At 37.2% G+C, this 22,541-nt stretch overlaps 2 protein-coding genes across 2 annotated transcripts in view; one reads left to right on the top strand and one right to left on the bottom strand.

The window, feature by feature from the left end:
* The window catches only part of stx8 (syntaxin 8), a 48,321-nt gene extending 36,410 nt beyond the window's left edge, over nt 1–11,911 (top strand). Inside the window, exons 7-8 of the mRNA XM_030137244.1 lie at nt 289–390; nt 11,181–11,911. Coding sequence (XP_029993104.1) covers nt 289–390; nt 11,181–11,245 — 167 coding nt within the window. The 3' untranslated portion in view covers nt 11,246–11,911. The remainder of the gene's footprint in view (nt 1–288; nt 391–11,180) is intronic.
* An 802-nt stretch (nt 11,912–12,713) lies between these two features.
* The window catches only part of ntn1a (netrin 1a), a 74,392-nt gene continuing 64,564 nt past the window's right edge, over nt 12,714–22,541 (bottom strand). Inside the window, exon 7 of the mRNA XM_030137149.1 lies at nt 12,714–15,418. Within this exon, the coding sequence (XP_029993009.1) occupies nt 15,090–15,418 (329 nt within the window). The 3' untranslated portion in view covers nt 12,714–15,089. The remainder of the gene's footprint in view (nt 15,419–22,541) is intronic.

The following is a 22,541-nucleotide window of genomic DNA, read 5'->3' as shown; positions in this document are numbered from 1 at the left end:
AAAGGGCGAGGAGTGCTTCCAACAGCCCACTCCCTCCATCACCACCACTTGCGCATTGGCAGGATCTGCCTTTTTGAAGTTGTTGACTGCTCTGATGTCATGTGCTGCAGAACCTGTCACTTTTTCATTACGGATAATGTCCTTTATTACACAAAGCATATTGGGAGGTCTGTTTTTCAAGTATAAATGCTTTGTGAAAACTTAATAGTAGTAGATTGGTGTATAATACAAAGCAGAAATTAACCTTATTTACCTTGGTTTTTTTTTCCTCTTTTCTTTGTCTCACAGAAATAATTGATGACCTCGCACATCTTGTGGACAAGACAGATGACAGGATTCGTAACGAAACACGAAGGGTGAAGCTAGTGGAAACAAAGTCAGCCTCCTGTGGTGAGCCTTCGGTGCCTTTACTTAAAATGCAGCATGCTGTTTTAGGATGATCTCTGCAGGACTGGCATTTGACATGGGGTTTCTACCTTCAACACACTGACTTTATAGCTGCAGGAGCCAAAATCAGGGGAACAGTGAAAATACTCCCCTTATTTCTACAGCTCTCTCCTCTCACTCCAAATCCAACCTAAATATAAATATGGGTGAGAGCTTTTCCATAGCCTTCATACAGCCATGGAAAAGTGAAGCCACCTTTCCAAGATTCCATGTCTTGCCATTGAGTAAAAGTCACATCTGAGACGCAATCTGTAATTGCAGCTGTCACATGTTTACTGAAAGCTGTCAATCCGAAAACATCTATGATCGACCAAAACTTCCTGTCGTGGAATAGATCATGGGGTAGATTTTCTGGAGCCTTACAGGATTATGATACGCTGAAAAGTAATTAAAGGTATTTTGTTCATTTATGCCTAGTAACTATTACATGCTATATTCGCGGATACTTATAAAGTCTCATATATGGTTATCTAAATTAAGGCCACAGTTATTCTTAAAATTGATAATTAATCCTTCAATCTGGCACTCAAATGTCTTAATAATTCCACAGATACAATAATGATAGTTCTATATTTGCTTCTTGTAAGCAATTTATCAAATTTGTGATTAGTGCTTAGCATTTTTGTGTAACAGAGATTAGAGTGAGTGAAGACACCAACACTAATTCATAGGTGGAGGGGTCCAGGTATGAGCTTTAGCAGCTTGAATGTCAATAGAAACAGTCATGTGGAAAAGTAACATTAGTTGGATTAAAACATAGTTAAGACTGGTTCGAGTCAGTAATGATGAGGCCTGTTGTCTGCTATTTTTGTAAATGTCAGGTCTTAAATTTGAGCAAAGATGCCTTTAATAATGTCTTAAAAAGTCATAAATGCAGCTTCCTCAACCCTGTTTTGGATATTGTAAAGGTGTATTGTATTGTGCTGTTCATTTTACAGCAGTTGTGTCCTAATTTTGTCAAGCACTACACAGGTTTAATTCTCAACAATTAATTAACTGAGAAAGTGTGGTTGTTGCTGCCTTTGTTTCCATTTCTTGAATGAATGGTGCTTAATGGAGCAGAAAAATGACACTGGTGGGGACAGGCCCACTTGGCAGGAGCGTCTTGCCAGTGAATGGTGGGTGGACTGGTTCTGTCTGTCATGTCTGTCCTGAGCTTTGAGGAATGTTCAAATGTCTAATGAAAGTTGCAAATCAGTTGATAAGTCATCAGCCTTCCCTGTCTCATCTCCAGATTTGGTGGAGTTGAGTTGTTCACTAAGAGACTTAATGAATGCATGACCCTCCCTCACCATTACCACAGTTCTGCTTCAGTTTGTTAAACTGTTGTTTTGTCTCTCACAAAAAGACTGATTTTCTTTTTTTCTCTCAATGAGTAAAGCTTTTCAGAAGGAAAATGTCTGCTGGGAGAGGTGTGTTAGCTGGCTGAAGCTAGTCTATGGAATGTAAGGCGAAAGCCAGGCTCAGTTTGCCCCCTTAAACACCAGACCACATTGCCATGGCAAAGGCTGCATTATTGTGCTAGGGGACCCGACTAACAGGTGGTCACAGACACAAGTGAAGCCAAATGAAGGCCAGCCCTCAGGATCTTTGGTTTTGTTGGCCTTGTCCCCATGGTGCCCAAGCGTGAGTTTGTTTGAAGATCCCAGAGCTTACATTGTCATGCAACCAAGACGCTTTCCTTTTTTTTCCTCTTACTTCCTTTCCTCAGTTTCAGGCTGAGGAATATTCATGGGGCGTGTGTGTTTGTGTCTGCTTTTGTGCACGTAGCACACCTACATTTTAATATATACCTCATATGTATCTACTGTATATATGAGCCAACTGCATTTTTTACAGTGCAGAAGTGTCCATGCAAATCTGTGCAACTGTTTGCACAGTATACTCTTTTGCACGCATGTATGTATTGACGTGTGTCAGACCTTTATAGCGAATGGAAAATTCCCCTATGGTCTTCTTCAGTCTCACCTCAATGCTCTCTTTCTTTTTTCCATACCTCTCTGTCATCCCCTTGTTCATCTCTCCAGTTGTTTGACACTTGTCTTTGTGTCAAGCAGTGAAAGAATTGAAAATACTACATGCCGCAGATTGTTTCAACTGCTTTCCCTCATTCTCCATGGCAGCATGTTTATAATTCCTTAGCTTTAAGGCTTTATTTATTTTTGAAACCATCTCCCTTCCAAAGCCGGCATTTGGTGTTATGTCTCAGCTGAGTCCTTGTAAAGGTAGGAACGTCTAGCTTTGACAGTCGGGCCTACTTAACATAACTTTTGGTAGCTGCCTCATAAAGAAAGAAGCATTTTATTTTTCAGAGACCAACGATGCGCCACAGGTTAAATATAGAGCCAAAAACACATCCTTCACTTCAGGTTTATTGGTATTACAATCACTGTAGAAGTTGTTGATGGAACATTTTGCGTGTCTGCACGATCTCCAGTAAACCTGGAGAAGTATAGGCCAGCCAATGGGAAGGCTCATCCTTTCCAGAGGAGTGAGAGATCCATGTTTTCCTTGGCCATGTGTATATGCTTTTTAATAATACCATTATTGCTTTTTACATCCACCAGTTTTGTTCTTGTGAGATTTCATGGGCAGTAGTGTGAAAGTTCATCATGCACATTGTAGAAACATCTTGCCATTTCATTCACTGATTACATAAACCAAACTGATGTAAAATTTGTTATCATGGCTTAAATCACTATTACATCTATAATGTTATTATTACCCCACCCCCGAAGGGGAGGCAAGGGGTATTGTTTTTGGTTTGGTTTGTTTGTTTGTTAACACTCTAGCAGCAAAACTACTGGGTGAATTCATATCACATTTAGTTTATAGATTGTCACTGACCCAGGATAGATCTCATTATATTTTGGGAAAGGTAGGTCAAAGTTAAATTTTTTTATGAATTTAAATTTTTTTTTTTCTCTATTTACTTATAATGGGCAAAATGTCAAATGTCTGTAGCAGCAAAACTATTGGTTGAATTGTTACCAAATTGACTTAATATATTGCCAGTGACCCAGAATGGTCTCATTACATTTTGGGAACAGAAGGTCAAACTTCACATTTTTTATGATTTTTTTGTAATTTTCCCATTTACTTATAATGGGCAAAATATGTGCGACGGGCAGGGTTTGTTGTGCCTGGCATCACTTGTTTTCCATTGCATTTAAAATACATGTAAAATTTAAAAAATTTAAAAGAACCATCTGGATGTTAAAGGGACTGAACTGAATATTTTATTTTATGTGTAAGCAGTTATTGCCCAGTCCAGCCCAAACCAAAAGCTCAATTTTTTATGTAGTTCATTGGTCCCACTAAAACTACTTAAATCTCTTACACAGAGTCATTACCACTTGCTTTGGTTGATATTGGTGGGAATTGAGGAGTGGAGGCTTTGAGTGTGGTTGGATTAGTATGGCAGATTAGTCTAAAGGACTAAAAGGTCTCTTCGAGAGTGGTGTGAGTTCCCCGAGTGCTCGAGCGGCCGATCTCAGCAGAGCTAATCCTCCGTTTGTAGAAGGCCACTTCTGCAAACTCATGAATGTTGCAGGTGGCTCGCATCTCAAGTAGATTTTTACTGTTTCAAGTAGAGGGGGTGGGAGGATGAGGAGCAGCACTTTTAGAAGACGTGCATGTAAATTAGAGTGTGCTACACCAAGTCTCCAGTTCTGATTTTGGAGCTGTCAGGGAGAAACTAAATTGGCTCTTTAGGGAAGTCGAAATTTGAAGACTCTGTCATCTTTGTTCCAACATACTGGACTGTTGAAAAGCATAAGTGGCAACTGAATATGTTTCACAGAGTTGATTAAAGATTTTCTTCAAGGAATACATCTTCTTAATGATGTTTCTGCATCTAATTTTTCTCTCAGTGGCAAGTTAAATAAAACTTGCCACAAAAATGTATAAATATTTGAAACCTTTTACACATTTAATTGTTGCCAAGAGTTTCTGCTCTTATTATTGTACCCACACCACAAAATTACACCAAGGTGTATATAGTTTCATCCCTGAATATTTGACCCTGACACACACCATTTCAATTTCTGTGATTTATTGGCAGATCATCGGGATAAATGCATGATTTAAATGAGATATTACAAAAAGCAACATTTTTAATTGATTATCGAACTAGTATTTAAGCTGTAGCTTATCAACAAAAAGTGAACAAATTTCTCAAAGCCAAACACTGTTGAAAGATTTCGTGCTGTTGAATTTTACTGAGAGATAAATGATAAGTGTCACACTAACCCCGTTAACATAAAAAAACTCTCTTTTCTCCTGAGGTCACCCCTGCTGTTCATGGTCCAAAAGGTTTTTTGAACCATACGGGGAAACAGAGGAAGTAGTGAGAAAAGTTCAGAGGTTGTCTCCTCTCTCTCACCAATTATTCATTGTCTGTGCAATTTGTCTTACTGATGTGTCTGAAAATTGCAGAGATGGGAAGAACCCAGACTCTGGCCTCCGAAGTTCCTGGGTGGTCAGTCTATCAGCAGACACCGACGATCAGCCTCAGCATCACTGTCACAGCAGAGGCCTAATCTATTTGGCAAGCAAACGCCATTATTGTCTTTAGTCTCTGGAGGCCTCCTGAGGGTCAGGAGGAGGTTGTTTAGTTTCTGAAGCAGAGACAGCCCAGAAGGAACTGGAGGCCTAATGTGGCTGATATGACTGTTTGTTATGTGACACTGGAGGGTGTACAGTGGGTCTGTGTTAGACAGCTCACTATTTATTTCTATTGTTGCTATGGTGTTGTCAAATTGAGTTGCTGACAGATGTTGGACCAGGCTGAATGAAACTGTGATGTCTGAATCTTACACGGACTGGGCGTTGGTTTAGTATCATTTCCACCCAAACAAAGATAATTGCTGGGAATTTGTGTATGTCTATTTGCTTTTGGTGTGAGGCTTTTAAAGAGCCATCACAAGAACTATTTGAGCGAGTGTTTCTGCTTTGACATTTCTATTAACTTCACATGTGTAAGTTATCAAGAGGATAAGTTGTCCTGTCAAGATCAATGATAACTTCCAACATGCATGTCCTGCGTAGATACAGTGTATGTGAACGCCTTCTTTACACTGGAATTGAGTCCAGTCTGATTCAATATTCGTACTTTAACCCGATCCTGATGTTATTTACTCATCGGTAGTGCTGCAACTAAGGATAATTTTAATAATTTATTGATCTGTAGATTATTTTAATAACTAATCGATTCATCGGATAAACACAATAGACTAAATTCTCATAGACTGGTATTTAACCCAAAGCAATATAGGCTGCAGACAAGTCACTAATGATTACATCCCCACAATGGCTTCGGGTTTAGTTAGCGAGCACTAGTCCGCTACCTAGACTTGTTATGGCTGGAGACTAGTCTTCAACAAGCTCCGGTTGGTAATATTAGTCTGGTGGTCTGATGAACAGAAATGGATGAAAATGTTTTAATTATGATGACAGTGTCTAACTAGCTAGCGGGCTAAAGTAATAACAAAATGTAGGTTATCTTAAGCTAGGTTTACATTATGTTCACGGTGGTCATGACAGCCCCATTTGCCCGAAATGTAGTGCGCCGTGGGATTTTGGCCATTTTTTTCTCCATATTCAAGTTTTGTTACATTAACAGCACGCTATGTTTCAGTCAAACAGGGCTGCTGTGGCCACCAGGAACATAATGTAAAGCTTTAAAAATCTGGCCTGGTATCTGAAGCCTCAGCCATGCTGCTCTGTGTTTTCCTCTGTTGCACTACACAGTGTGTGGGCATGCCTCAATACTAACGTGCTCAAGACCCAACGAATCGACTGCTGAATTCGTTGCCAACTCTTTTAAGAATCGATTTGGATCAGTTTAATCGATTCGTTGTTGCAGCACTACTCATCAGCTATCGGACTGACCTTTCTGATTCATTCACTGATCCTGAACCCATTGTCTGGATCCAACATAATACCTTCTGAGACTTTGCATCGGAGTGATCTTGAGACCGCATAGCACAGAAAAGCAACTTGACTTTGCTTCTTACTTTTGCTGCTGAAATGCTGAATGTCACGGCACATCAGCTGTTCAAGTCAGAATTGGGAGGTCTATTTCTGATGCTATCGGCACTCATCCAAACATTTTCTATGAGATAAAGCTATTTAAAAGCAAAGAGAAGAAGTCGGTCATAAATACTGGAAAAGAAACAAATGAGACAGACAGCGAAAGTCGACAGTGCTAAAGAGGCACAAAGACACATGGACCCCTTGCAGCCGTTCACCATATCCTGGCAAGGAAATCAACATCAGCCTTACATTTCTTGAGACCACCACGACCACCGCAAGCAATTAGTTCAGCATGGCTTATATCTCGCTCCGTCTCTCTCCCTGTGGGAAAGACGACCAATTAGGCGGCTGAGGGGAACGCAGGCAGAGAGAGCCAAAGAATGAGAGAAATGTAAACCCAAAGTGAAAGGCTGGGGAAAATACCAGCCGCATGCTAAATAACAATGGACAAGTTGAGTCAGTGAGGGGACTGTCGACAGCCCCCAAACCAGCCAGAGATGCAGTTGTTTGAAATCTTCACTCCTGCGCCGCTCTCAGTGGAAGGGATGGGGTGATCGCGGCCTTGGAGAAAGTTTTCCATATCTGATGTGTGTGGCCGAGTTGGTGGTATAAGTCATTGAGTATATATACACTAAAATGACACATCTTAAAGGCATTCAAGAGTTTATGATGCGCATGATATGAGCCACCCACTGTTACCTCTCCCTCGTACCACTTTAAAAACTTTGAGAATTTGGAACAGCTGAACTTAATTGTGGCCTACATGACTTGTCAGTTTTTTGTTTTTTTTATGTGTTTTTTTGCATGTAAGCTACATTTATCGATTTTTGGGCCCTTAGAACTTGTAAATGCAACAGTACTATTACCTTTTAGTTATAGCAAATGTGTCAACATCCAGTTACCTGTTTATAGATCCAGCATAAAACAACATTAGCTCATTTTAACCTGGAAAAGTGTCTGACATTGGGTTTATCAGAGTCTTTTTTGGCTAAAAACAGCTGCCTGCAGAGACTAGAAAAGAGTTTGATGAAAGCAGTGCAACGGAGCCAAAACAGGAAGATTGTGGGCTGTAAAACCGAAACAGTATGCTGAAAGATGTTTAAAATATTCCGAAGAGCTGAAGTGAGTGCAGATTTGTTATTCACATGTTTTATGTTATATACTGTATGTCCATTTTTGAAGTACATTTGAATGAATTTTCATGCAAATGCACCTTTCAACCTAATTTTCAGATTTCCAAAAGAAAATTCAAATTTGTGCATCGACTAGAGTAATGTGAATATTGAGAGCTCATTCTCTTCAACATCATCGTTTAAAACTTTACCCGTTTGACTAATATGCAGTATTTCTGCTATAACTTCCTGTGCTGAACTGTCCATAGACATTACAGATATTTGTTCTGAAAACCTAAAGCTGGCTTTCGCTTTTGCACGTTGAACTGAATCAAACCAGTTCTTTGGATTATTTTAAGCTCTTCCTCAAAGCCTTTATCTGCCTTTTCTTTGAGCAGCTCTCTGTAGATGGCGCTGTTTCATTTTGTTTTCATCAAATATGACATTTTCTGTTAATTTAATGAATATAAAATGCCCTTAATCTGTTTCTGTTCATTCACCTTTCATCAATGCACCAACTAATCCACCTTCTTCCAAGTATCAAACCTTGATTGCTCTGTTTTTCCTAAATTTTTTGCCATCTCTGCTGTTTTGTTGGTTTTGTGCAAAATGGAAATACAAATGGAAACAGCTGGACACAAACGCACACACCTGATAACATGATATGAAACCTCAGCTGTATTCTCTTTTCTGCTGAAATGTCTTTTACGCTATGGTCCTCTTTTTTTTTTTTTTTTTTAAACTAAAGATGAACATTCCGTCTATAGTGGATTAAACCACAGTTCTTTTTTTTTCTATGGGTGGTGGCTATAATAAAAACTGTAATATTTTCAGGTCCGGGGGGTAAAGAGCTTTGATGAAGTGTGAGTGAGCTTTTGCACGTTTTTCTCTGCTTCCATAGTATCAGTGAAAAACAATGATTATCCTCTCAAGGCAGAATCAGAAACATATGTCTATCAAAGTGTGCAATCTGTGGCAATAAAGCTTTTGCGGCTGTTGAACGCATGTAAATTGCATTAAGTCATCAAGAGAAGAATGGTGATATGCTGCGAGGGCATAAGCACTTGGGACTCACGTTAGATCAAGGACTTTGAAAATTAGCAGTGAGGTACGTAGGCTTCTTACCTCTTCCAAGTGTATTCCCTTGTGCCCTCGTGTCTCCTGCGCTCCCCTCCTTCTGCCTCAAATCAGATTTGGAGCTCCTCGGCCGCTTGACATTTGAGACGGTGAGATTAAAGTTAAAAAGAATTTGTTAACTACAAAGGTTTTATAATGAAGATGAAGAAATAAAGTCAAGTCAAATGGATATTCTTTTAATATTCAGACTGCTGTTCTTTCAACCAGGTAATTCTGCTTGTGGAGTTCTTTTTTGTAAAAAACTTAAAGTCCTGCGTCCTGATTTTATACAGACAATAAGATTCTCAGTGTTGTAGAAGAAATGATTCAATTCCTTTTAGCAGTTCAATCAATTAACCCTTAAAATCCTAGAAGTGTGTATGTGGCTGTGTCCAAATGAATGTTTCTCTACATTTAACCTTTCTTGGGGATTTATCACCATTTATTGTTGTATCATCCTCTGCATTTAGCATATTTCAATCAGTGTCAGTTATTTTCCTATATTTAATTTACTGATCAGGTACATTCAAAGGTTATTAAATCCAAACAGAGAAAACTGAAGAAAAAGGGACTTTTCAGCTAAATATATTATTACCTGAACATAGAAACAAGCATCTAAAACTTCTGTCATTTGTCAAAGTACATGGGTTTTATCTGTGAATGGGTGTTACAGAGGGTGACGTTATTTCCACATTTACTACGGCCCCAATGAACGTCCAAAAGGGTCATATCTGATGACGATTAGGAACTATATTTCACCTGAATTATGTACATGTGTTGATAGGATTTGTGGTTCAAATGTTATTAACAGGGTGCTTACTCAGGTCTTGAAAATCTTAAAAAGTATGGAACTTGAAATGCTGTTTTCCAGACCTTGAAAAGTCTGGAATTTTGTGTGAAAGTCTTAATAAAGTATGGAAAAAGTTTCGCTCATAGTCAAATTTTAGAGTATGGTCAAAGGGACATAATATTGTTAGATAAGAAATACATGAGGAAAACATACTAAAAACTTCATATGATTTCACAAACTGGTCGGTAGTGGAATGATTCTAGTGAAACTTGTTTGTGTGATATCCATATACTTCTGTGATTTTCATATGTTTTGAAAACATTTCTGTCAGTAAACCATAATTTACTGCAAATTATGCATTCACTCATTCATACATTTATTAAAATGAACTTTTCTACTACACACAAGAGGTAAAATCTCCACCATAAAAGTAGGCGTGCAAGTATGAAAGTACATCAAGTCAAGGTCTTGGGGAAAAAAATAGCTGTTTGGAAAAAGTCTGGAATTTTTATTTGGATAAAGAGCAAACACTCTATTAAATATTTTAGAGCAGTAGATGCTTTTAGTCGTTGGTGTCTACTTAAGTCTTAGATGGTTAAAAGTTTTATTTTTCTGCATCAGTTTCATTATACTCACCACTAAACATTGTTCCTAAACATGTTACTCAAATCAGGGTTCCTGTAGCGTCTTAAAAAGTCTTAAAAGTCTTGAATTAACAAATTTGCATTTAATACCATAAAAAGCCTTTAAAAGATATACATTTTATGTGGTAGGTCTTAAGTTATTTTACCATAAACTTGTGTGTAAATGTGTCCGTTAAATGTCCAAACTGCAAAGACAGTAACATTAGTCCATTCACTTCCACCCGTTCGAACCTGATAATTTGTACTGAAATTAGGAACCAGTTATCACTAACTTTGCAGCTCCGGGTGAGAAATGACTCAGAATGGTGGGAATCAAGACGTTGGAGTAAATAAATACATTTTCCTAAATTCTACAAGTCAAGAATTTTTGCCAGTATGGCCGTGAAATAGGCTATGAAATAGGCATTAAATTCTGTTCTAAATAGTCTTAAAAAGGTCTTAAATTTATCTTGTAGAAATCTGTAGGAACCCTGTCAAATACAAAGTAAGAGTAAGTTTGATGTAAGGAGACTGTAGACTTTTCTTCGTTGTGTACAGTGTCCCCTAGTTGAAACGCAGATCAGCCAGTATGTGGATTTTTTTTAAACACATATCTTTATTAAGGTTTTCACACATTAAATATATTTTCTGACATGAAATGATAATATTTTGTGGGTCTCCCTTGAGCATAAATCCCCAGGCCACCTCTGAATTTTGAAACAGCTGTAAAAGTAAATAACATAAAATAATAATTGACAGACAATATAATTAATATTGACTTGAATACTTCTCAACATCCATTTATTTATTTATTTTTCTATCTGATACATAATCAAACATCAATTAACACAAAAAAGGGGTATGGTCTCACTTATATAAGTTATGACGATGAGATATCAGGTCTTGAGCCTAAAAATTCCATATCTTGTGGAAGATATGAGTTTTGCGCTTAACTGTGGATTGTGGAAAACAGTCTGTGGATTTACCAAATGAAGCCTGCAGTGGGCATATCTGCGTAGGCTTGGTCTGACCTGGTTTTCTCTCTTGTCTCCTCAGGGATGCTGGTGGTGATTGTGCTGCTTCTAATAGCCATCGTAGTGGTCGCTGCGTGGCCTGTGTAGCTGAAGGGGACGCGGGGATCATGGACCTAAGTTGGATGACTACTTAAGTTACAGTTACGGAGTTGAATGCTAAACAGTACACACACACACACACCAGACACCTTTTCTCTATCGGTTTTATTTTCATCTTGCACCTCATGTAAAAAACACAGACATCCAAGCAATGTGAAATGAAGACCAATTCTTTGTGTGATGTGCAAAAAGCTCAAGCCTTTTTTTTAATAGTCTGTTGGTAGAATGAAGGCAACTGCAAAAAGTTTCTTTTTTTATGCATATTGTAGAAGTTGTTATTTTTAATAATCTGATTAAACTGACTACACCTCTATAATTGTAAGTATCGGGGAGAAAATGTTTTGCTTGGACTGTGATTAATGTTGATCCAACAGTAGGATGTTCTGCAGGTAGCAGGGGCTTTCCTTTCATGAGTGTGTGTCTGTGGGCTCACATGTGCCTCACACTAGGGTACAGTAATTCTGCAAGCTTTGTGATATTCCCTCTCACTTACTATATTTACCCATGCTTTACTGTAGCTGTAATGTTATGGATTTTATAATGTTTATAGAATAGTTCCCAGCCAAAACAAACAGCTTGGCTGGGACATGGCTGTTTTCTTTCCTTGTAAATCAGTTGAGTTGGTAATTTCTAATAAATGACATTTCCAGTTAATAGTCCTCGGTCTCCTTTCTGTCTGCAGTTACACTCAGGGCTCACGCTGCAGAATAGTGGTGTTTTGCGTTCTGATTTAGCTGAGGTTTGACCAAGCTTCAGCACACTTCCATATTTCCATCATGAAACCTACCCACTGTTTTATTTCATGTACTTAGAATATTACATGGTAATCATTTACTGAGAAAAATACGATTATATCCTATAGTATAAACTTGACAGCAGAATAAATTAATACAAACAGCGGAGGCCAGTAATTTTTCAAAGTAACAAGAGTTTATTTCATCTGAAAATCTGAATTTAGTTCTACCAAGTTGGTGTGTTCAGTAGTTATTATTTCCTTCTTTAATGGCAAAGACCTAAACAACCACAAACATGTAAAAAAAAAAAAAAGTTGAAAAAGACAATAAAATTCACAATGTCTTGTGTCATTAAATATATTCATATATAATAACCATAATATATTAGTACGCATTGTAAAACAGCATTGCAAAAAGTCTTTGCAATGGTGACAACTAAACAACATTTACAATTCATAGTATGAACACAAAGCAATGCTTTGACAGGTGTGTGTATAGAATTTCATCAGGAAGCTTGTCAAACCATTGCTCAGGAGACAGATCTAAAATTTACAGCATGAGGCTACAGACACTAGAGAGGTGTGATTATGGATTAACTGTGCCAAACACAAAAACACTGACCTGGATGGCTGTGTTTAACAATAAAAGGCAGGAACATGACTTAGTGTGTGAGAACATGTGGTCATGACGTTTGCTGGAGACCAGCACATACTGTCTTATAGCATCACGTTAAAATCACAATCATTTGATTGATTGTACAGTGAAAAACCAGCACCCTCCAAAAAACTCTTAATGTAAATACTGCGAAATACTTCAGCAACAAGCTCATACGTTCTTTGTCATTTCGATTGAACCCAGGTGATTGTGATTTCGAGGGTTTAAGAGGCCTCTTTTCAGCATCTTGAAGGCTTTTCAGTCCATTCAGAAAAATCTAGGACATATTACTTTTTTTTTTTTTGTTATTACCATCTTATAACAAGGGTGAGTAGAAAATTCACTGAATTAATACCATGTGTTTCTAAAGTGGACCCTTTTTATGGTTTTGATTTGTGCCATTTAACAGTTTAAAAGGTGCTAAACGTGGTTTGTACACAACAAATACTAGCAACATCAAAGTGTTGCTGATAGTGTTTTGGGATGGACTGAAAGGAATCCCAGTTTATGATACATTAGATACACTTTAACAAACCTGAGCTGTGTTATTACCGTGCATTCCTCAGAGAAATGGAGAAATCCAAGCTGAACTGCATACAAATAAATGAGCAATGTGGTTTGAATCAAGCAGCGTCAAGTGACTGAACTACATCTCCTTTGCAATTCCTCCGTTTCCTCCTTTTGCAGGTGTCGAAGTGAAGAGAATGAAAGTGACAGGTCAATGGGGAGACTGCAGCTTCTGACTGGTCACACAGCATCCTGTAGTGAACCTACAGTCATGCATTGTCTTCTTAAAAGAGGGTGAGGACTGGAAAGGTGTTTATCTACAATCTCATAGCAGGGATTTGAACACAGACCCCTCCTGCAGGTTTAAGGGCTCTGCTAAATATTTCTAGTCTCTTTCTATATAAAGACAGGGTCATAGAGAGGTGTTAAGCACTTTTTGAAGGTACCGTTTTATGTTTCTGCACCAGATAAGGTAAAAAAAAAAAAAAAAAAGAACCATGCTCATCTTTATTGGCCTAAAAATTCACTTTTACAGATATAGTGTTTGGAAATTTTACACAATAGTCAAGTGATTTTTTCTTGAGCTGGTTTAAAGAAATTGAATATTAATTTACATGCAACTCTGGGAAATTGTGCAGAACTTAAACACCCTTTTTTTGTGCAGTGACCTAACTTTTACAGCTTTTATACCATTCTGGACTATCGTCATCATGATAATATTTATGACTGCTCACTAAAATGTTAACAAAGAAAGAAAGTTGATTAAAACTAAATTAAAAGGTTGGACATTTAGTAGCCACTTAATAACCAATATTCATTATTTTTATTTGGAAAAACCTAAAATTGGTTACTATTTCTTCACATTTTTTTTTTTGTTCCGTTATTAATAATCATTGTGACTGGCCTTTTGTCTTTTTTTCTTTTTTTTTAATCATTTGTTTAACTCTTGAAATGAAAAGCCATCATTATTTTTAAATGTGTTACTTCCTCCTGGTGTAATTATTCTAAAATTAGTACCATCAGCAGCTGTACTGAGTAAACATCGCAGTCCCATGCAAAAAAAAAAAAAAGTTACGGTTTAATTTGTGCAAATAGTGAAAAACCAAAACATGACCAGTGAGGATTGAAAAGCCACATGTATGAGTAAAAATACATGAAATATTTTGGGTCAAAAAATCTAAAGGTCAGTTCTGTGTCTTTAAAATCTGTGAAATCTTTACCACTAAATATTCTGAAGAATACGTTGGGTTTTTTCAGTTTTTTTTTTTTTTTTTTTTTCCTCTTACATACCTGAATCTGTGCAAAGTGGAAAGAGCAACAGATTGGCAGCTAAAAGTAATATGCATTTATAAACAGTTAGAAAGAATATTTTATGGCACTGTTCTCTAAATCGGTCCTATATTTTCACTATTCTGAACACATCAATATTTAGAACAGTGAAGGCTTTTGACAAATCATTTTTAGCGAAGGATACAATAAGAAAAACCATACAGAGGCAAAATTGCAGTGGTAATTAAGTGGTTGTTTTTTTTTCTGTGTCATTTTTGCACCAGGAGAAAATGTCCATAAAATAAAAACATAAAATATAATGGATTCATACTGGGATAAAGAAAACAAACACAAATAACTTTATATACTGGTAATAGGTGCAAATTCGGCAAATCCACAAGAGAGGCAAACCTCGAAGTAAAATAAACCATAAAACCAAATCTGCAGGGTGAGCTCCTTCAACAAAAGTTCACTAGGAAAAAAAAAAAAAAAAAATCATCCTAAATAATTCTCTTCATGCTTCTACACAAAAAAGCAGCGACATAAACAGTCTTTTCTCTGTCTGTAGTCCTCTGTCTCTCTCACTTTTTTTTTTTTTTTTTTTTTTTTTTTTTCACCCGCTCAGCTTTTCTTCTCTCCCCTCTCTGCCATCCTCTCCGTTTTTCTGCTTATGGCTTCTTACACTTGCCTTTCTTCTCGCGCTGCTGGAACTTCCTGAGCCTGCGCGCCCACGTGTCCCTCCACTGGATGACCAGGCTGCCTTTGTCCGCCACCACGCCACTCTGGCCGGGGGAGTCCTCGTCGTTCCCCAGAAGTAGGTACTTCTTCCCAGGCTTGATCTTTGGACATTTGCAGGCCACGTCCTTGGCACGGACCCACAGGAACTGGTCCCCGCGGCGGATCCGGCTCTCTCCTTGTTTGTAGACTGAGATGATGTTAACGGTGAACTTCCACCACTCGCCGGCTTTGTCTGCCTTCAGAATATGTACTTGGACAGCTGCAGAGGACAAGATCGGAAGACATGAGAAGACACATCCTCATTCACTTTCAACAAACAACCCAATGGCCAAACAATATAAAGATAATAGACTGCTACTGGGGGTCTCTCAGGTATAGATTAGATTAGATTAGATTAGATAGAATATTATTGATCCTTTGGGCAGAGCTGTCAGGACTTTAAGGTTCCAATAACAGCACAACACCAGATATAAACACAAGAAAAGAGCAAACTCTAACTTTAAAAAAGAAAAACAGTATTAAAAAAAACCCAGGCAATTGTACATTGTAAAGTACATGTAGAAACAACTGTAGCAAAGTAGTAATAATAATAATCATAATTAGCTAGCTAAGTTGTGTGTGTATATATGGGTGCTTCTATGAAACTGGTCCCTAAAAACAGGACATGGGGCTAAAAATTCAAACCAGATGCAGACTAATGTTATGAAGCAAGTTAGGAAGCACTTTGGGTCTGTTTTAAATATAAATATTTACTGAGATAAAAGAGAAACTATTTTTCGATAAAGCACATTCTTATATTTTTATATATATATATATATATTTTTTTTTTTTTATACAAAAATATGCGGACATGAAAATTACGCGCTACTGTTTTTTAAAATATCTTTTTATTCTCTCACAGGTTCATTTAGGGAATCGAAGTAAATATCTAAGGCAGAGTGTTTCGTAAAAATGACCGCTGTTGTAAAATCACTCACGATTTATTTGTGTTTAAATGGGCAGGTTCCGTGTGTAATGCGAGTGGACACGACGGCTTTACACCTGGAATAAGACTGCAGATTCATGAAAAACCTACATGTCTGGATTAGAAAAACCACTAGGATCAACAAATTTAACACAGTGTCTTTATTTATAGCGGTATATAAGACCATTTCAAACCAGGTTTTCCAGATCAAATCCACTGACACCTAGGTAGCTTGTACTGTCCCAATTTTGGTCCTATTTTTGGCCCCGATATTTTATTAAAAATTCATTAATTTTGGGATGGCTTAGAGCAAGAGTATAATTTTTTTTTGCATTTACCGGAGGCCATCATTAGGTACATCCTGGGGGGAAATATGTCTAAATTTCTCTTTTATTATTGGGTATAAAAAGCTGGTGCCAAAATGAACCCAGTTTCATAGAAGCACCAATATATACATAAAATCACAGGATAAAAGTTATAATAAGGTGATAACAGAAATAGTAGTATACATGTAGTATATAAGAGCATACAGCACAGGTGTCAAACATGCGGCCCGGGGGCCAAATCCGGCCCGCCAAAGGGTCCAATCCGGCCTGTGGGATGAATTTGTGAAATGCAAAAGTTACACTGAAGATATTAACAATCAATGGTGTCAAAATCATTTTAATTCAGGTTCCACATACAGACACATACAGTCCAATTAGATTTCAAGTGGGTCAGAACCAGTAAAATATTATCATTATAACGTATAAATAATGATAACCCCACATTTGCTCTTTATTTTTTTGGTGTAAAAAAAGTAAAATTACATGAAAATGTTTACATTACCAAACTATACTTTTACAAAAAATGTGAATAACCTGAAAAAATATGAACAAACGGAAATGTGTTAAGAAAAGTAAATGCAATTTTATCAATATTCTGCCTGTTACTACATGTTTTGTGTGACTGTAATGATAAACTGATAAATCGAGGCATAATAATATTGTTAAAATTGCACTTGAATTAAGACAATTCAAGTTGTGCATGTTATTCAGATTTTTAAATAAACATTGTAGATGTAAACCTGATCATAATATAATTTTACTTTTTTCACAGATATCATTTTACTGGTTCAGCCTACTTGAGATCCAATTGAGCTGAATGTGGCCCCTGAAAGAAAATGAGTTTGACACCCCTGGTATACAGGGTATCTAAACCAAATACACCACTTTTGTTTGTTTCTTCTTAAATTTCAGGAAAACTGCAGAGAAATATTACAACATACACGGTATTGAATTTCTGCCCATCAGGTCACTTAAACTTCCAGTTATTATTTTTCACTTTTGTTTTATACGTCACTTCCATTGTCGATGATTTTAATTGTGTTTATACATGCACACACGTAAAAGAATGAAATAGATCAGATTAACTAGTGTATATGCCGGAAGATATCAGAGTATTGGGGAGAAATCCAGGTGTGTTAATCTGATTTCTCATTATCAGATTACTGGTGTTATCTGATAAAACAGATCAGATTATCCTGTTTACATGATCACTTAAATAATCTGACAACTCCAGAAATTGGATAATGATCGGAGTATTGGTTGGATGTAAACAGGCTCAACAAAGCGGACTTTGACCAGATGGTTTTTGTTGTTGTTATTGGTGGTGGTCACTTTTATTGTTTTATAAACCTACTAATAACACCAACAATTAGCAGATATACTTAGTTGTATCTGGAAATAGAAATTAGATGAATAATAATATCACTAAATCTTTTGCCTCATAAACTCAACCAGACAAAAATGATACCTTAAGCCTGTGAATGGACCCTAGTAGTTTTAAACTCTGTTTTTATCCTTTCTAGAAAAGACTATCCTCTGGTCCATCTATGACATACAGCAGCACTCTGTCCATTACTACTGTCAGAGCAGTGTGATTTGTAATGTGATTAGGAGGCAGGAGAGGACTATTAGAGACTTGAGCTGAGAGATATCACATGATGAATGAAGTGGGACGGTCATCAGAGGAGGAGGAGCGAGAGAAGGAAAGAGTGGAGAAGAGGAGGAAAGATGGGGTCGCCCCTCCAGGACCCTAACTCAGCATGTATCAGTATGTATTATATTGACTATATCTCTGTTCCATTATAATGCTCATATACCTATAGGACGGGGTCACTGGTTTCACCTTCAGGGACACGTTAATGGAGTTGAACATCATGAGAGTCCTGCTTACCCAGGTTTTATACAGGAGTAGACTGGTACGAAAAATGAAGACGGATATTTTCTGATTTGACTATCCCATCCCTATATTACTCAGCATCATTCTATACTCAGTGCCAATGAAAACGCAACACTTGAATGTGTTTTATTGTTCTTGAGCTGCATCAATATGTTTCAGTTTCACCTGTATAAGGTAATCCCAGACAATTTCTTAACAACCTGAGACGGGTTGAGCTATTGTCACGTTTGAATGAACTTGTCTGCATTTATAAGACTTGTTTTTCCTCATTGCTCAAAAATAAACTGCTCAACTTATGGAATTGTGGTCAGTTAAGGAGTGGTCATGTTCTGTATATAAAGGCAAGCTGAAAAGCACCAAAATCATTTGCAATAACTCAGCGATGCCTACAGGGTGGGGAAGCAAAATTTACAATATTTTGAGGCAGGGATTGAAAGACAGTGTATGACCAATTACTTTACTGAAAGTCATGAGAATTTATTTGCCACAAGAAAATTGACATAATAGAAAATGTTTTTATTCTATGTGTCCTCCTTCTTTCTCAATAACTGCCTTCACACGCTTCCTGAAACTTGTGCAAGTGTTCCTCAAATGGGTGACAACTTCTCCCATTCTTCTTTAATAGTATCTTCCAGACTTTCTCGTAATAGTTTTGCTCATAGTCATTCTCTTCTTTCCATTATAAACAGTCTTTATGGACACTCCAACTATTTTTGAAATCTCCTTTGGTGTGACGAGTGCATTCAGCAAATCACACACTCTTTGACGTTTGCTTTCCTGATTACTCATATGGGCAAAAGTTTCTGAAAAGGTATGGATAATAGTGTTAGGTATGATTATGACATCAATATATGTTTGGTTTCAAAACAATTGACGTAGTGCCTGCTGAGAAAAAAAACAACTAAATGTTCATTGTAAATTTTGCTTCCCCACCCTGTAGACTGACACGTGACTAAAGATGCCATGCTATGGGGCTCCTGGAGGCCGGAGTCTCTGCTCGGCAGGTGGCGCGCCGTTTTAGATGCAATGTGTCCACCATAGTCAGGATGCAACAGAGGCATGAAGAAACTGGCTCAACTGCAGACAGACCTCGCCCTGGACGAGCACATGTGACCACACCACAGCAGGATTGCTACATTGAGCTGCAGCACCTCCGGGGCCGCTTTGTGACTTTTGGTTTTGGGGGTCCTTGAGTTTCTTTCTTTATCCTTATTTTTTGTCAACAAATTTGGATGTGATTTTTTATTTTTACTGTATAGAAATGGCCTGTGATTAATTCCAAAGAGCTTATGGGATAAAAATCCTCATCAATTTAAAAAAATATAAGAATCTTCAAGTGTTGCGTTTTCATTAGCACTGAGTATACTACTGTGTATGCATTTGTGTGGAATGTCTAATCAAGCTTATTGAAGTGTATTACCCCATCCCCCGAAGGAGAGGCAAGGGATATTGTTTTTGGTTTGGTTTGTTTGTTTCTGTGTTTGTTTGTTAACACTCTAACAGCAAAACTATTGGTTGAGTTTATGAATTTCTAAAATCTTTTTTTTTTTTCCCCTTTTACTTATAATAGGCGAAATTTCAAATATCTGTAGCAGCAAAACTATTAGTTGAATTCATACCAAATTGGGTTTATAGATTGCCAGTGACCCAGAATAGATGTGGTTACATTTTCGGAAAAGTAGATCAACGTTCAAATATTTTATGAATTTTTTAAATCTTTTTTTTTTCTCCCCTTTTACTTATATTGAGCAAAATTTCAAATGTTTATAAAAACATCAGTTTTGTTTCAATTTACTTCAAACTTGGTACATATATAGAGGCAATTGATATGATGACATCAGCACACGCATAGACATGATGACATCAGCTGGATCAATGCCAAAATAAGCTACAATATGTGTGAGGGGTGGGGCTTGTTGTGCTTGGTACCACTTGTTTTTGTAATTTATTATTTATAAAGACTTGAAATCCACTCAGTTTCATGTTGCTTTTTAGTAATACATTTAGCATCTTGAAGCCTATACACTGTTGCCCATAACGTTGGAATAAAATATTTTTCCCACTTCTCATGAAATGATTGTGACAATGTGACTTGTTCGTGGTGGATAAAGTGTAACTGGGATTCAGTATGTAATCATTGTACCTGGTTGAATGTGATTACAGATGTGTATTAATAGGAATAAAAAGACAAATGTGTCTGAAAACAAAAATATACCATCTTTATGGGCAACAGTATATATATGTACCATCTATGTACTCCTGACATGACGATTATAATGAAAAGTGAAGGTTCTGCTTTCCTTCATATGCTTTAATATTATCAACCAATCCAATTTTCTGCTTATATTTGTAGATATCTTCCTGCCAATGCCCATAAAATCGGCTTAAACTTTATTTCACTGAACAGCTGTGATGTTCTGGGCTCCACCTTGTACCTGTCTCCTTTCACTGGGAACTATTTTATGTTTGCGGTCGGACAGCGATCACTGTGCACCATAGATTGGCCTGGAGGGCTTCTCAATGGGATTTTGCTGAGATCAGACATTTTCACCCCCTCCCTGCACTCCGCTTCCTCCTGTGTTTCTTAATGTGGGTTTGTATATCGACCGCAGAGGCTTGTAGCATCGTTTCCCGACACAGTGTGGAGTCCAGGTCTCCCGCTGATCTTTTTAAATCGGTCTCTCTTGTGTTATCCTGTAGATTTACATGCTGTTTGACTTCTCGATTAGCTCTGCTCTGCTGTATGAAGTAAATACAGTACTGGGGTCTTGTCCTGGTCTGTTATGAATCTTTGGCTATTATTTTGATCCTTTTTTTTTTTTCACGGTACTCATGTAGTTGTGAGCACAAAGGCCCCCTGGTGAAAACCAAGTGAAGACAAAGTTGATTACCCAGTGTCCAGAGGATAATGTGACACTTCAGAGCACAGGTGTCAAACATGCGGCCCGGGGGCCAAATCCGGCCCGCCAAAGGGTCCAGTCCGGCCCTTGGGATGAATTTGTGAAATGTAAAAATTAACCTGAAGATATTAACAATCAATGGTGTCAAAATCCTTTTAATTCAGGTTCCACATACAGACAAATATAATCTCAAGTGGGTCAGTCCAGTAAAATATGATCGCAGTAACCTATAAATAATGACAACCACAAATTTTCTTGTTGTTTTAGTGTATAAAAAAAAAAAAAAAGTAAAATTACATGAAAATGTTTACATCGACAAACTTTCCTTTATCAAAAAATGTGAATAACCTGAATAAATATGAACAATCTGAAATGTCTTAAGAGATTTAAATGCAATTTTACCAATATTTTACCTGTTAGTAAATAGTTTGTGTTTTTGTAATTGTAAAGTAAGTTGTAATGCACATGTGTAAATGATAAACTGAGGCAGAATATAGTTAAAATTGCACCTGTTTTTCTTAAGACATTTCAAGTTGTCCATGTTATTCAGATTTTTAAGGAAATTTTATAGATGTAAACATTGACATAATTTAATTTTACTTTTGTCACTGTGATTATGTTAGTAGTCTGGCCCACTTGAGATCTAATTGGGGTGAATGTGGCCCCTGAACTAAAATGAGTCTGACACCCCTGCTTCAGAGGTTTAAAGAGGTGCAGATGGAATTTATGGCAGTTAAGAAATGTTTAAGAGGAAAACAAAGTAATAGCTTTCACAATGTATTCTTAATTCTAATTCATTATGGTTCAGTAATATGTAAGTAAATGCTATCTGTTTTTGTACGTACTGCACTGTACTGTACATGTGACTGCAGTATTTCAGTTGCATTGCTTTACTCTAGGCCCATTTATGCACAATGACAGGTAATCAGCTAACAATAATATTTATCAACTACAGTGAAAACATATACATCAGTAAACTGTCCCATGACTGATCATTTTTGGAAATTATGTGTTTTCATATTAAGTAAATTAACTTAGTACAAGGATGTATGGCAGATAAACATGATATTTCACTGTGTTTAACAGCTGTGTCTTACCTATAAATGCTTCTTTCACATTTAAGTGTTTCAACAAACAACAAGTGTTCAGAGAACGCAAACCTCTGCCAAGCACCCCGAACGGTGTGCATGTGTGGATCGACTATTTCTTTTTAAATTAAACATTTTCAAGGTTGTTCCATACAGCAGAAAACGTTAAAGCTTGGTACCAGTCATGTGTATGTCAAATTATATTAA

The sequence above is a fragment of the Sphaeramia orbicularis genome, chromosome 1 (assembly GCF_902148855.1).
Source record: "Sphaeramia orbicularis chromosome 1, fSphaOr1.1, whole genome shotgun sequence".
NCBI classification, from domain to species: Eukaryota; Metazoa; Chordata; class Actinopteri; order Kurtiformes; family Apogonidae; genus Sphaeramia; species Sphaeramia orbicularis.
Note: the sequence above shows the minus strand (reverse complement) of the source record. Positions and strands in the feature narration are given on the sequence as shown.